General features: G+C 38.4%; 1 protein-coding gene across 1 annotated transcript in view; it reads right to left on the bottom strand.

The window, feature by feature from the left end:
- The window catches only part of TEX11 (testis expressed 11), a 285798-nt gene that overhangs the window by 256124 nt on the left and 12984 nt on the right, over positions 1 to 16690 (bottom strand). The window contains exon 3 of the mRNA XM_048213658.2: positions 263 to 384. Coding sequence (XP_048069615.1) covers positions 263 to 384 — 122 coding nt within the window. The remainder of the gene's footprint in view (positions 1 to 262; positions 385 to 16690) is intronic.

Consider the following 16690-nt stretch of genomic DNA (forward strand, 5'->3'; position numbering starts at 1 on the left):
AAATCTTTTGGGGGCACCTAGGTGGCTCAGTCACTCAAGCTTCCGCCTTAGGCTCAGGTCATGATCCTGGAGTCCCAGGATTAAGCCCCACATCGGGCTCCCTGCACAGTGGGTCAGTGGGGAGTGTGCTTCTCCCTCTCCCTCTGCCCCTCCCACTGCTCCTTCTCTCTCTTGCTCTCTCTCTCAAATAAACAGAATCTTCACAAATAAAATAAAATCTTTCCCAAAAATTTATCATAAACAAAATTATTTTTATACCAACCTGAGCATCCTGTATTTCCGCCATAGACTCCCTGTTGATATTTGCTATGTCGGCGAAGAGTCTGTCAATTGCCTCAGGTATGTTGGGTGCATTATCTCTTAAAATCAGGTTTTCAACAATTTCTAAAATAACAATGGATGATAAAACTGCTGTGAACCATATCACCACTGGCTGAAAGTAGCAAATCATTTTGAAATCTGTTCCTAGATCTTTGGTAAAATGAATATAGCATGAAGAAACTTGAATTATCCTTAGAGTAAAACCAAATGGGAGATAAAGTTTCATGTAGCTAAGGGAAGAGTACAATTTTCAAATAAAATTTGTATTCCCTGAGAGTCACTTGTTTATAACTTAATCATCACTCTTTCTCAGGAAATAAAATGCACTGACTGCACAGTTAGGTCATCTTAAAACTACAAAATAGAAATTAACGATGTCTTCAAAACTAGAAAATGTAGAAATTCTGAAAGGAGACTTACATATGTGCCCTGTAAAACTGAAATACTTATTAATACTTTTAAGCATTAGATAGACATAACTAACAATGCTGGCTCTGAAGTCTTGACCTTACTTTGTGAGAAAAAAATGACATGCCCAATTAGCAACAACATTAACCAGTTATTGAATCTGTACAAATGATGTCACCATTTTCTAAACAATCTGAGCTCCAGACTCCATATAACTGAATCTTACTAGGCCACAGAATTCCTTAAAACCGAAGTATGATGTAAAATTGATGCCTTTCATATTATCAAATTGAGATTTTTCCCAACTCATATAACAGAGGTCTCCATAACCTCTACATATCTCTAATTCTTACAACATTTCTGAGTATCAACTAGCAAGAATGTTAATATTCATAACAATACTATGCACTACAGAGCACCTTCTGAAAGAATTTTTAACATGCTACAATAATCCACTAAATGAAAACCTGTCCGTTAAGCATCAGAAAATAGATTCACATTAAGACTTCATAAAGCAAGGGGCACCCAGCTGGTTCAGCTGGAGCATGCAACTCTTGATCTCAGGGTTGTGAGTTCAAACCCCATGTGGGGCATAGAGATTACTTAATCAAAAAATAATAAAGACTTCACAAAGCAAATTATGCTCAAATATACTCAAACAATTTTTTACAGCTCATGGAATCTTTAGTACTCACTGCATGAGCAGAGGTATTAGGGAAAATATACCATATATATTTTGTACATCTCAGGTGATGAAATATATACAAAAAGAAAACCCTCTAGCTTCCCTACTCCCATAAAATAGATCGTGGAAAGACTAATATTAAATATCTTGATTCTTGTAAGATTAGGCAAGTATTAGGCTGAGAAGCATATATATTACAGCCCTTCCTTGAAATACTGATAACAGAATTAGGAAAGTTTAGAATGGGAGAAAATACCTGCAAATCATGTATCTGATAAGGGATTAATATCGAAAATATATAAAGAACTTCTACAATTCAAAAGCAAAAAACCAAACAATCCAATTTAAAAATGGGCAGAGGATCTGAATAGACATTTTTCCAAAGAAGACATACAGAAAGCCAACAAGTGCCTGAAAAGATGCTCAACATCACTCATCATCAGAGAAATGAAAAATCAAAATCACAATGAATTAGCGCCTCACACCTGTTAGAATGGCTAATATCAAAAAGAAACAGGGGCACCTAACTGGCTGGCTTAGTCAGTAGAGCAGGAGACTCTTGATCTCAGGGTCTTGAGTTCAAGCCCCACATGGGGCATGGAGCCTACTTAAAAAAAAAAAAAGACAAGAAATAACGAGTGTTGGTGAGGATGTGAAGAAAAAGGAACCCCTGTGCACTGTTGGTGGGAACATGAACTGGTGTAGCCACTATGGAAAACAGTATGGAATTTCCTCAAAAAATTAAAAATAGACCTACCATATAATCCAGCAATTCCACTTCTGGGTATTTATTTGAAGAAAATGAAAGCACTAACTTGAAAAAATATATGCTCACCCACATTCATCAAAGCATTATTTACAATAGCCAAAATATGGCAACCACCTAAGTGTACATCAACAGATGAATGAATAAAGAAATTATAGTGTGTGTATATATATATATATATACATACACATACAATGGAATAATATTCAACCATAAAGGTGAAGGAAATCTTGCCATTTGTAACAACATAGATGGACCTTAAGGACATTCTGCTAAGTGAAATAAGTCAGACAGAGAAAGACAAATATTATATAATCTCTCTTATATGTGGAATCTTAAAAAAAAAAAAAAAAACAAGCTCATGGGTGCCTGGGTGGCTCAGCTGGTTAAGCCTCTGCCTTCAGCTCAGGTCGTGATCCCAAGGTCCTGGGATCAAGTCCCGAATCGGGCTCCCTGCAGGGAGCCTGCTTCTCCCTCTGTCTCTTCCCTCTGTTCGTGCTCTCTCTTAAATAAATAAAATCTTTAAAAAAAAAAAAAAACAAGCTCATAGATACAGAGAACAAACTGGTGGTTGCTCGTGGGAGCAGGGTGGGGGTCCAAAATGGGTGACCAGAGTCAAAAGTACAAAATTCTAATTATAAAGTAAATTAAGTCATAGGGATGTAATGTACAGCATCGTAACAATAGTTAATAATATTGTATTGCGTACTTGAAAGTTGCTAAAAGAGTAAATCTTAACAGTTCTCATCACAAGAAAAAACATTTATAACTGCAATGGTGACAGATATTAACTAGACTTGTTGTGGTGATCATTTCATAATATGTACAATGACCAAATCATTATGATATACACCTGAAACTAATATAATGGTGTATGTCAATTACACCTCAATAAAAAAAGAATTAGGAAAGTTTAAAAATTGTTTTTAAGAATCCAAATATTATTTGAAAACAGATTCCTTTTTTAAAGATTTTCTTAATTTATTTGACAGAGAAAGAGAGCACAAGCAGCAGGAGCAGCAGACAGAGGGAGAAGCAAGTTCCTGACATGGGACTTGATCCCAGAACCCTGGGATCATGACCCAAGCCAAAGGCAGAGACACCCAACAGAATGAGCCACCCAGGCATCCCTAAAAACAGATTCTTGAAAAGTTTTTGAAAAGAAAACAAAAACCCAATATAAATTTTTAATCTGAGTTTCTTTTTTAAAAAATTCAAAAATACTTTAGTAGAATACTAATCATAACTTGTGGTTACATAATACAGGAGACTGTGAAGACATTAATTTTGATTTGTGAATGTTTTCTTAATGTTTTATATAATTCATTCTCTGTCAATACAATCCTGGTCCTTTCAAAACATGCTTTCAAAGTCATTCAGTTGAGCAACTTGATTGACACCAGCTGAGGCAACGACAGCACTGCAGTGCTTTAGGATAAAATGCAGTCAGCAAAGCTGAGTAAGTAGTAGACATCACATAGCTAAATGGTTGACTTACACTATGAACGAGAGACTTGCTTCTGGGAGAAGCTCAGAAAAGAGCTTCTATAAATACAGACTATTCCTAAGATCTGAAGACGACACGCTGTATTAAGGTTATATCCAGCAAGATTGCACATTTTGAAAGAACGTGATTAAATTATCTTCCTAACTACTGAAATAAACTATGATATACTGCAGGATTTCAGTCGATTTAATTTAAATGAGATTCATCCTGAAGGGGTCACTCTATTGAGATAGCCATGTTAATCAGTACCAATTAATTCTGATTTGGTAGACAGCATTCTAGGTACAGAATAATAGAAAATAAGCATTTTCCTTATCCTTGAGAAAGGGAGCTTCCATTACGACATGGAAAAAAATCTATCAAAAGTCCTGCCAAGTCTCTCCCTGTGGCCTCCATCAACTCAACCAGTCATTTGAAAGCCAAAGCAGCTCAAAGACCTGTCAGGATCAATTCAAGATTTTACTCCAAGTCACAATGATTATCTGCAACTTCTTTAGTGAGAAAAAAACAAAAATGACAATGAAATTAACATTTGCATAGTGCTTTATGGCCTCAAAGCTTTTTCACATGCATTCTCATTTAATCATCAAGCTACTCTGTAAGGGAGGTATTTTTATAAGATGCAGAAACTGAGATTTAACAAAGTGTAATGACTTCTCAAAGGTCATACAAAGAGAAAAATAGCAAACTAGGATTTGAACTCAGGCTTTTTAATTTGAAATCCTGTACTTTCCACTATTCTGTTCTATCAGGAAGGGCCTGAAGCAAGTGATATGCCAAGACTGACACAACTAAAAAACAGCAGGGAGAGAAAAAAATGAGCCAACACTGTTTAGAGTACCACACTACAATTCTGATTGCGGGCTAAGAAAAGGTGTTCCAGCTGAGGCTAGTCTGAATGAGCATAGCCAAATATCCAGTGTCAAAAGGGCATGGCAAACTCAGGCAAACAGATTTAGTCATGGTTTAAAATCACACTGTAGGGGCACCTGGGTGGCACAGCGGTTAAGCGCCTGCCTTCGGCTCAGGGCGTGATCCCGGCGTTCCGGAATCGAGTCCCACATCAGGCTCCTCCGCTATGAGCCTGCTTCTTCCTCTCCCACTCCCCCTGCTTGTGTTCCCTCTCTCGCTGGCTGTCTCTCTCTCTGTCAAATAAATAAATAAAATCTTTAAAAAAAAAAAATCACACTGTAAATAATACTTTCTATGGTCAGAGAGATCATCATTTTTATACAATATTCCAGGAGGTCCCAACTGGTACAAGAGAATCCAAGCAGCAAGTCATAATGCAGAAGTCAGAGGGAACTGCCATAGTTCAAAGAGAACTATTCACAGCGGTGCATTGTACTTCTGAGCAGCAGCTTGGTCCTGGAGGGCAGCTAGAAAAGGATGCAGGACAGGCTGTCTGTGAAAATCCCAACAAACAGAAATGATACAGCTAGCTCCAAAGCTCAACAGGTACCTAGAGTTTGCCCCAGCATGTTAAATCTCAAATCTGACAGCCAGGAGGACTTTCACTTCAAACCAACTTCTTCCCTACTCCACAGTACTGCTATTCTTTTTGGCCCTGGACAGAACTAGCTCAGAACTAGCTCCTAGAAGCCTGGGCTCAACAGGAGATAAAGTTATATAAAGTTTTGGAGGGCAATTGGCTGGGTGTGTGGGGGAAGCAAGAGCTGACAATATCATGCTAACCAAAAAGGAATTTCCAGCTTGATTCTGGTCAAACTGTATCAGTACGAAGAACGTCTCAAGCGCCACAACTCGGTCCTCTCAACCAAATGCACACTGTGTAAATGATGCAATTCATCTAGGTATTTTATATCTTTCACACTCTTCTAAATACAAGGCCCATAACCAGACTCAACTTGCCAACTCATCCAATCCTACCCCTAATCATCTTCTTTACCACGTATCTGTATATATGACTCTTTTACTCTCATTACATCCTGTTACTCTTTGTAGCTGAGCCCTACTGTTTTTTTTTTCAGTGAAAGACTTTTTTTTAAGTTTTTTTTTTATTTCAGTGTGGTTAACACACAATGTTACATTAGTTTCAGGTGTACAACACAGTGATTCAACAAGTTTAAACATTATTCTACCACCTCTCATCATACAGTGCTATTACAACATCATTGACTATATTCCTTATGCTGTGCCTTTTACTCCCATGACTTATTAATGCTATAACTGGAAGCCAGTATCTCCCACTCCCCTTCACCCATTTTGCCCTTCCTCCCCACCATCTACCCCTCCCCTCTGGCAACCATCAGATTGTCCTCTGTGTTTACAGATTCTGACTCTGCTTTTCGTTTGTTGATTCATTTGTGATTTTTTTTTTTTAGATTCCACATATGAGTGAAACCATACAGTATTTGTCTTTCTCAGTCTGACTTATTTCACTTAGCATAATACCCTCTAGGTCCACCAATGTTGTCACAAATGGCACAATCTCATCCTTTTTATGGCCGTGTTATTCCACTCTACGTGTGTGTGTGTGTGTGTGTGTGTATACATCTTATCTATTCATCTGTCAGTGGCCTCCTTACACCTTTCAAAATGGCTAAAATCAAAAACACAAGAAATAACAAGTGCTGGTGATGATCTGGAGAAAAAGGAACCCTCGGGGTGCCTGCGTGGCTCAGTCTGTTAAGCATCTGCCTTCAGCTAGGGTCATGATCTCAGGGTTCTGGAATGGAGTCCCATATCATCGGGTTCCCAGCCCAGAGTGGAGTCTGCTTATGCTTCTCCCTTTCCCTCTGCCCCTCTCCCTTGCTCGTGCTCACTCTCTCTCAAATAAATAAATAAAATATTTTTTAAAAAAAGAAAAGAGGGACAGCTGGGTGGCTCAGTCAGTTCAGCGTCTGCCTTCGGCTCCGGTCATGATTCCAGGGTCCTGAGATTGAGCCCCGCGTCAGGCTCCCTGCTCAGTGGGGTGCCAGCTTCTCCCTCTGCCTGCCATTCCCCCTGCCTGTGTGCGTGCTCCCTCTCCCTCCCTTTCTCTGACAAATAAACAAATAAATAAAAATTTAAAAAGTGAGTGCTCTACCCAGAGGCACATGCATTTAAAAATATAAATTAATTTAAAAAAATAAAAATAAAATAAATTCTAAAATTTTTTAAGAGAAAAGAAAAAGGAACCCTCATACACTATTGGTGGGAATGCAAATTGGCAAAAACAGCATGCAAGTTCCTCAAAAAATTAAAAATATGATCTAATAATTCCACTACTGAGTGTCTACCCAAAGAAAATGAAAACACTAATTCAAAAGGATATATGTACCCTCATGTTTACTGTAGCATTATTTACAATGGCCAAGACATGAGCCCCACTGTTTTTGACTGAGAATCTTCTACTCATCTAGGATCTGGTTTGTTTTAATTACCATGGTTACCAAAGGCTATTTCTATCTATTTAAGCAACTTTAACTTAATTAATTGATTTCTGTTTACTGAGCATTAACAATGTGGTAGGCACTGGAAGAAAGACTTATCCAAGACACTAGCCTAGTAGAGTCACATATAAATCATACCAGGAACAATACTTGGAAAGGGTGGGAATGAAGCTGACAGACTATAACAACACATTTGGAAGGCTGAAGTGGATTAGCTAGGCTGAGTACATCTTAGCAACTCTTACCAAAAGAAGTATTTGAAGGAAGAAAGAAGTCTAAGTTGATTAGACTGTCTTTGTGGTTTCTTATCTCTAAACTATTGTAAACTACACACAGTATATATAAAATAAAACTTGCTTACAAAAGAGATCAAAAGTGTAATAAAATCAAAAGATGGCTAATTTTCCACACAAGATATCTTTAGCCTTTCCAATCCTAACAGAATATACTGGTTACTTAGAGGATCACTTAACAAAATGTCGTAAACAATTAGGCATCCCATGAATTGGTTTTGGTTGTTTTGTTTTTTTGTCTTTACAGAGGGAGAGAGAGTCAGGAGGGGCAGAGGGACAGGGAGAGAGAGAATACCAAGCAGGCTCCATACCCAGCGTGGAGCCCAAAGCAGGGCTTGATCTCACAACCCTGAGATCACAACCTGAGCCAAAATCATGAGTCACATGCTTAAACAACTGAGCCGCCCAGGAGACCCCCTTTTTTCCCTATGAATTGTTTTTAATGGCGAGGGAAAAATACAGGAAAGCTTTATCTAATGTATCAATGCACATTTCCAAATCTCCAACAGAAATATACAGGGTCAGGACACCTGGGTGGCTCAGTTAGTTAAGCATCTGCCTTCAGGTCAGGTCACGATCCCAGGGTCCTGGGATTGAGCCCAGCGTGGGGCTCCCTGCACAGTGGGGAGCCTGCTTCTCCCTCTCCCTCTGCTGCGCCCCCTGCTTGTGCTCTCTCACTCTCCCATTCTCTGTCAAATGAATAAAATCTTTAAAAAAAAGAAAAGAAGGGGTGCCTGGGTGGCTCAGTCATTAATCGTCTGCCTTCAGCTCAGGGCGTGGGATCGAGCCCCACATGGGGCTCCCTGCTCCACTGGGAGCCTGATTCTTCCTTTCCCACTGCCCCTGCTTGTGTTCCCTCTCTCTCTGGTGGCTGTCTCTCTCTCTGTCAATAAATAAATAAAATCTTTAAAAAAAAAAGAAAGAAAAGAAATATACAGGGTCATCCCTGGTGATAGCAACATGAATGGAATAGACAAGAATTCTTTCATCTATTCATTCAATAAATATTTAATAAGGGGTGCCTGGGTGGCTCATTCAGTTAATCTACCAACTTGTGATTTCAGCTCAGGTCATGATCTCATGGGTCCTGGATGGAGTTTGCTTGAGATTCTCTCTCTCCCACTCCCTCGGCCCCTCCCCCACTCATGCTCGTGCTCTCTCCCTAAAATAAATAAATCTTTAAAAATAAATAAATAAACGAACAAACATTTAATGATAATCACATTATTTTGCTAAGCACAGATATAATGTAAACAAGACATAGTCCCCTCCCTTGAGGAGCTTAGAGTCATTTCCACACAAGATATATATGAATACACATTTATCAATCAACCAATTTTTCAGAGCTATAAGCCACCTTGAATTTTTAGTAAAACACTCTAATTTTACAATTGATTAAAATAAAGCATAGAGAAGTTAATTAACTTATCCAAGATCAAAGCTATTAGTAGCATAGCATGAACAGAATACAAGACAACTTCACTCTTTCTATTTTGGCTGGTGTCTACATTTCTCCTTGTAAAACTTAAGTCAACAAACATTTATTGAGAATGCCTGGTACCAGGCAGATACTGGGCATCTTGCTAGGAATACAAAGATGAGGGAGGCCATCTATGCCATCAGGTAGGTAAATCACACTACTAAGGGAAATTAAAATGGGAAAATTTACAATATTATGTATTAAGTGCTGTGAGTACAAGATGAATATGAAGAAAGAATTGAGTAACTGCCCGTTTGAGAGTTGGGTTATAAGAATGGCAGAATAGGCTTCATTAACGTGCCATTCCATGTGAGGTGGATCTTGAAGGATGAGTTAGAGACTGTCAGGCAATATACCAAACAGAGGGAAATGCACAGAGGTGTTGAAAAGCATAGTGGGTTCAAATAACCATAAATAATTACGTATAGTTAGAAAAGTGGGTAAAGGAAGGTTACAGGAAATACCATCAGAAAGGCATGTGAAAAGGGAGCTAGGCTGGCTCAATCAGTAGAGACTCCTGTTCTCGGGGTCATAAATTCAAGGCCCACACTGGACACAGACCTTACTTTAAAAAAAATTAAGAAAGAAAGGCAGGCAGGCATGTAGGGGACAGAGCCTGAAACACATTACACGGCATACTAAGAAGGTTGTATTGTGTTAGTTATTCTACCTCTTTATTTCATAAACTGTATTATTATTGCTACCTAATATGTGCATACCAGGTGACCCCAACAAGACTTCTGCACAGGCCATACAGAAGCTATGTTCATGACTCTGAACTATCTGACCCTGTCCTGGAACATTTCCTAATAACTCTGCCATTCCTAATCTGAGGATCCCATTACGGCATTTAAAAGAATAGGGAAAAAATAGTTCAGGGAAGCTTCCAATTAAATTAAATCCATTGAGATTCAAAGAAAGTCAATTATCTTGACTGAGTTTTACTACTGAAGTTTTTAAATCTAGATCTGCAGTCTAACATGGCAGCCACGTGTGGCTACTGAGCACTTGAAACGTGGTTCGTCCAAAGTGAAATATGCTATAATTGTAAAATACACATCAGATTTCAAATATTTAGTATAAAAAAAGACTGTAAAATATCTCAGTAATTTTGTATACTCATTACATTTTGAAATATTTTGGATATGAGGGGATAAAATATAGTATTAAAATTATTACTATTACTAAAAATAATTACACCTGTTTCTCTTTGCTTTTTTTTTCTCTTTACTTTTTTTTTTTAAGATTTTATTTATTTATTTGACAGAGAGAGACAGCCAGCGAGAGAGGGAACACAAGCAGGGGGAGTGGGAGAGGAAGAAGCAGGCTCCCAGCATAGGAGCCTGATGTGGGGCTCGATCCCATAATGCCAGGATCACGCCCTGAGCCGAAGGCAGATGCTTAACGACTGAGTCACCCAGGCGCCCCTCTCTTTACTTTTTAAATGTGATTACTCAAAAAAAATTTAAGTAAGCTTCACGCCCAGTGTGGAGCCCAATGCAGGCTTGAACTCATGACCCTGAGATTAGGGCCTGAGCTGAGATCAAGAGTCAGACGCTTAACAACTGAGCCACCCAGGCATCCCTATAAATTTTTAAACTACATTTGTAGTTCACATTATAGGTCTAATAGATAGGGCTGACCTAGAGTATACATGGTGACTGACTTTTGAAAATTTGTTGAAACAAATTAGTTAATGTCTACCTCCTAACAGTCATCATAAATTTAACGGAAAAAGAAAGTGTAAATGTAGATATTCTAATAGACCTAATAGGGTATATATATAAAAGCAAACACAAAGATGTTAGAAATCTAGAAAAAGGAGAACTGTCTCCAAATTAACCATAGGACGGGTGCCTGGGTGGTGCAGTTGGTTAAGCATCTGCCTTAGGCTCAGTCATGATCCCGGGATCAAGCCCCACAGCAAGCTTCCTGCTCAGCAGGGAGTCTGCTTCTCCCTCTCCTTCTGCCCCTCCCCCCATTCATGCTCTTTCTTTCCCTCTCTCAAATAAATATATAAAACCTGAGAAAAAAAAACAAATTAACCACAGGAAAGGGAATTCTAAAGCTTGATAAACAGCTGGCATCCTTTAAGAAGAAACAATCCTAATGTTAAGAAGGACAACTGAGCTAAATTATCTTGGTACAAATATTCTATCAACACTACTCGATTTTTTGCTATTCCCATATTAAGTCGCCTTCTATTTTGTGTGGTCCTGGTACCTGCCAAGGTGAGGAACTTTCTCTAAATCAGAAAGGACAGTTTTAGGAAACCCCCAACCCAGTTGCTATTGTTTTTTTCTTAATTGAGATATAGTTGACGTACCACGCTATATTAGTTTCAGGTGCACAACATAGTATTCAACAATTATATGCAGTACGCCATAGTCATCAAGATAAGTATAGCTACCATCCATCACCATACAACATTATTCCAATATTACTGACTTTATTCATCCCAATGACTTATTTATTTTATAACTGTAAGTTTATACCTCTTAATCCCCTTCCAATTATGCATCTGGACCTTTCAAAACCTGTCATCCAGAAAGGAAATACTCTAGACAACCTGTTGAAACCTGGTTACAAAGGCATTTTACATCTCAGCAAATCCACTCCCCTAAGTATTTCCCCCAAGAGAAATGAAAACCTAAGTCATTTTAAAAACCGTATACATGAATATTCATAGCAGTTTTATTCATGATAGCCAAAAATATCCATCAAGATATGAATGGATAAACTGTGGTATATTTATTCAGTGGAATGCTACTAAGCAATAAAAAAATTAACTACTCATATGCAACAATATGGATGAATCTCAAAATAATTATGCTTGGTGAAAGAGAGCATAGAAAAAAAATACATACTATATGATTCCTTGTATAAACTAATCAACAGTGATAGAAATCAGAACAGTGGTTGCCTAGAGTGGAGGGTTGAGGTAGACTGACTACAAAGGGGCATGACAGAATTTTCTAAGAATGTTCTATTTCTTGATTGAAATGTTGTTTATATGGGTTACATTTGCCAAAAAAAATGGTATCAACCTGTACACTTAAAATGTGTAAATTCTACTGTACATAAATTATGTCTAAGTCTGATTTCTGAGAAAGAACAAGAAAAGAAAAAAGGAAAGGAAAACGAAGGAGAGAGGAAGGGGAGGCAGGGGAAAGAAAGAAAAAGTACTACAGAGCTGAAATCAATCCCTGGACAGAAGCAGGATAGCACAGTGCGGCATCAAACTTGGTTCGACATCAGGAAAGCAGCCTCAGGGGCCCCTGACTGGCTCAGTGGGAAGAGCATCTGACTCTTATCTTGGGCTCATGGGTTCAAGACTCACGCTGGGTGTGAAGGAAGGAAGGGAGGAAGGGAGGGAAAGAAAACAAAACAAAATAAAGAAACTAAACAAACAAACAAAGAGGCAGCCTAGGGGAGCCTGGGTGGCTCAGTCAGATAAGCGTCTGCCTTCGGCTCAGGTCATGATCTCAGGGTCCTGGGATGGAGGCCCACGTCGGGCTCCCTGCTCAGCAAGGAGTCTGCTTCTCCCTCTGCCTCTGCTTCTCCCTCTGGCTCATTCTCTCTCCCTCTCTATCTCTCTCTGTCAAATAAGTAAATAAAATCTTAAAAAAAAATAATTGGGACACCTGGGTGCCTCAGCCAGTTAAGCGTCTGCCTTCGGCTCGAGTCACGATCCCAGAGTCCTGGGATCAAGTCCTACATTGGGTTCCTTGCTCAGCAGGGAGCCTGCTTTTCCTCCTGCCTGTCGCTCCCCCTGCTTGTGTTCTCTCTCTCTGACAAATAAATGAATAAAATCTTTAAAAGATAAAAAAAAAAATTTAAATTTAAAAAATTATAAAATAAAATAATTTTTAAAAAGGCAGCCTCAAAGGTAAACAGGAGGTTGGTCCACTTTGACCACCTTCACCCATTTCCCCACCCCCCAGAAACACTGAAGCCTATATGAGATGATGAATGTGTTAACTAACTTTCTTGTGGTAATCATTTAGATATACACACATATATAAAATCACCACACTGTATACCTTAAAATCACATAATGTTATATGTCAATTATATCTCAATAAAACTGGGGGGGGTTAACAGGTGAGTTGGTAACAGAAGTGCATATACAAAGAGCCCCAAAAGTCCTTCGAAAAGATGAACGAGAAATTCTAAATCTAGGGACAAAGTAAAGTACAGAATAAGACCGTTGCCAGACTTTGGAGACAAGAGCAAATCAGGAAGGTTGAATAAGCATGCTGCTTGATGGATTGATGTCAATCTGAAGTGAGGTTTTTCTTGGCATACCATTCTGTTCTTGGCCTCGTCCTATTTAACAATTTCGTCTATGAGTTGGATGAAGGGGCGCCTGGGTGGCTCAGTCGGTTAAGTGTCTGCCTTAGACTCAGGTCATGACCCCCAGGTCCTGGGATCAAGCCCTGTGTCGGGCTCCCTGCTCTGTGGGGAGCCTGTTTCTCTGCCCCTACCCCCCCCCCCCCCCCCCGCCGCTTGTTCTCTCCTACTCTCTCTCTCAAATAAAATATTTTAAAAAATGAGTTGGATGGAGAAGCTAGGAAATAACAAGTAAGATAGAGGTATCATCAGGAATAAAAATCAAATCTCTAATTGTAGTAATGGGATTAATGTAAGAAAAAAAATTATGGGGGCACCTGGCTGGCTCAGTCAGTAGAACATGTGACTCTTGATCTCAGGGTTATGAGTTCAAGCCCTACACTGGGCATGGAGCCTACTTAAAAAAAAATATAGTCCTGCATTTAAGTCTTCAAAACTAACGATACCAATATATGACAGACAAGAAATAACAGCAGCATGTACTTAAAAAGACTGAGCGCTGGGACACATGGGTGGCTCAGTCAGTTAAGTTTCTGCCTTTGGTTCAGGTCATGATGCCAGGATCCTGAGATCGAGCCCTGCACTGGGCTCCCTGCTCAGGGGGGAGCCTGCTTCTCCCTCTCCCTCTACCTGCCGCTCCCCCTGCTTGTGTTCTCTCTCCGTCAAATAAATACAATCTTTTAAAAAAATAAAAAAAATAAAAAAAATAAAAATAAAAAGACCGAGGGTCTATGGGGGCAAAAAAGCTCAAAATGAATCACCAGTGTAGTATAACTGGCCTCACCCCAAAAAAAGAAAAAAAAACAAATTTAATCTTAACTACATCAGTATCTAAGAGAATGATGATCACTCCTAAATCCAAAGAGAAGGATTATTTTGTGCTGATCATACAAAACCTAAAATATTGTGTCATAGGTACCACACTTCAAGGAATAACATGAAAAAATAGAGCATTTTCAGAGGAAAGCACACGAGATGATAAGGTGACTAGAAACCAGGAAATATGAGGAATGACTGGACGAACTGAAAATGCTTAATCTGAAGAAGAGACTTCCCAGGGGACATAAATATCTTCAAATAGTTGAAGATCTGGCATGCAGAAAAGGAGTTACACTTATTTAGCCCCAGTGGGTATAACTTACACCAATTTCTTCTTGGTCTTGAAATTCTCTGAACTGTTGATACAAAAAGATGGATGTTATGTCAATTCTCCCTAAGAAGAAAATGACCTAGAGCTGCCACACGGGTTTTTGTGGTTGTTTTTTACAAAACTTGACGGAAAAGGTTACACGTACCGAAGAGAAAACGCAAGTGGACAATAAATCTATGAAAATACACCCAACTTCACTAGTTATCAGGGAAACGGAAATTCAAACAATGCTCATGGAAGATGATAACATAAATGAAAATGAAACTGGTTGGGGGTAATATGGGAACTCTGCACTATTTCTGTAATTCTTCTGTAAATCCAGAAGTATTCCAAAATAAAATGGTAGTTAAAAACAACAACACTCTTCACCCCTGCAAATTCTTTTAAGTCTAACAATACCAATTGTTAACAAGGATATAGGGAAACAAGAAAGGGAGAGGGAGTACAAATTATTAAAAATATTCAACAGCAATTTGGCAATATTTATAAAGTTAAAGCTGCTCATAGCTTTTGACCCAGAAGCTCCACTCTTAAAATGTATATCCTAGAACAGCACTGCCACTAAATAGGGTAACTACTAGCCACATGCGACTACTGAGAACTTGAAATGAGGCAAGTCCAAAATGAGATACATTTTTAAGTATAAAATACATACCTGACTTCAAAGACTTTGTAGAAAAAAAGAACGTAAAATATCTCGTTAATAATTTTTATATTGATTGATGAAATGATAACATTTTGGATATATTGAACTATATAATTTGTATTGGTTTTTTAGTTTATTTACTTAAGTAATCTCTATACTCAACATGGGGCTCAAACTTACAACCCCGAGATCAAGAGTCAAATGCTCTTGACTGAGCCAGACAGGTACCCCTATAATTTGTATTGTTAAAATTTAATCTACTTAGCCTTTTTTTAATGTGGCTACTAAAAAATATAAAATTATTTGTTTGCACTGTTTGAATCAGACAGTACAGCACTACAGCCTCACCTACCAGTGCTCAAGAAATAAATTTAGTGAGTCATAACCAACATTTTTTAATGAAAAAGCATAGAATAGGAAACGTCACCATGTTGGAGAGGAAGGGGGTGGGGGGGGTAACTGGGTGATGGACATTGGGGAGGGTATGTGCTGTAATGAGCACTGGATATTATATAAGACTGATGAATCACAGACCCGTACCCCTGAAACAAATAATACATTATATGTTAATTAATTGAATAAAATTTTTTAATGTCATCATGTACTGTCATCGTGTAATAAGGGTTATTTCATTAAACTTTTGATACACTGTATAGATGTGATGTAAAATCTATTTCTTTGCCATGGGTGGTGGCCAAAAATGTTTGGAAACTACTAGGGGCACCTGGCTGGCTAGGTCTCTGTAGAGCATGTAACTCTTGATCTTGGGTCCTGAGTTTGAACCCGTCATTGCGCATAGAGATTACTTTAAAAAAAAAAAAAAAAAGAAAGAGAAAAGAAAACTCCTGCTAAACTCTCTGAAACACAATGTTCACTGTAGTGTTATTGTTTGTAATAGCAAATATTTGAAACAACTCATACAGCCAACAAAGGAGGCTAGATAAATTGTGCTATACTTACATCCAAAGTAAAGATTTTATTATTTAAGAGAGAAAGAGAGAGAGAATGCACAAGCAGGGGGAGCTGGAGAGGGAGAGGGAGAGCAGGCTTCCCACTGAGCAGGGAGTCCAAAGTGAGGCTCTATCCCAGGACCCCAGGGTCATGACCTGAGCTGAAGGCAGATGCTTAACCAACTGAGCCACCCAGGCATCCCCCCTTTTTTTAAGGATTTGGTTTATTTATTTTAAGAGAGAAAGAGATTTTTTTAAGATTTTATTTATTTGAGAGAGAGACTTATATTCAAAGTAGTAGTACTAATCAGCCATGGAAACAAATGAACTGAAACCAAAATATCCATGAGGGTAAATATGGAAAACACAATACTGAGCAAAAAAAGACAAGCTGCAGAAAAAAATCACACAAAATGATATAATTTATGTAAAATTTTAAAAGATGAAAAACTGGTACATGTGATCTTTTAGTTCTCTGAAACAATGAACTATCTGAAGCATATGGCAAACTGTTAAGATTCAACAAAACTTAGTGGTAGCTATACAGGTAATATATCATCATCTTATTCTCTGTACCTTTCTGTGTACTTCAAATATTTATGTAAATACAAGATCTCAAATACCATATACAATTGACCCTTGAACACCACGTGGGGTTAGTGGCACTGACATCTGCACATTTGAAAATCCACCTATGAATTTGACTCTCCGAAAACAACTACTAAAAGCCTACTGT

The sequence above is a fragment of the Ursus arctos genome, chromosome X (assembly GCF_023065955.2).
Source record: "Ursus arctos isolate Adak ecotype North America chromosome X, UrsArc2.0, whole genome shotgun sequence".
Lineage (NCBI taxonomy): Eukaryota > Metazoa > Chordata > Mammalia > Carnivora > Ursidae > Ursus > Ursus arctos.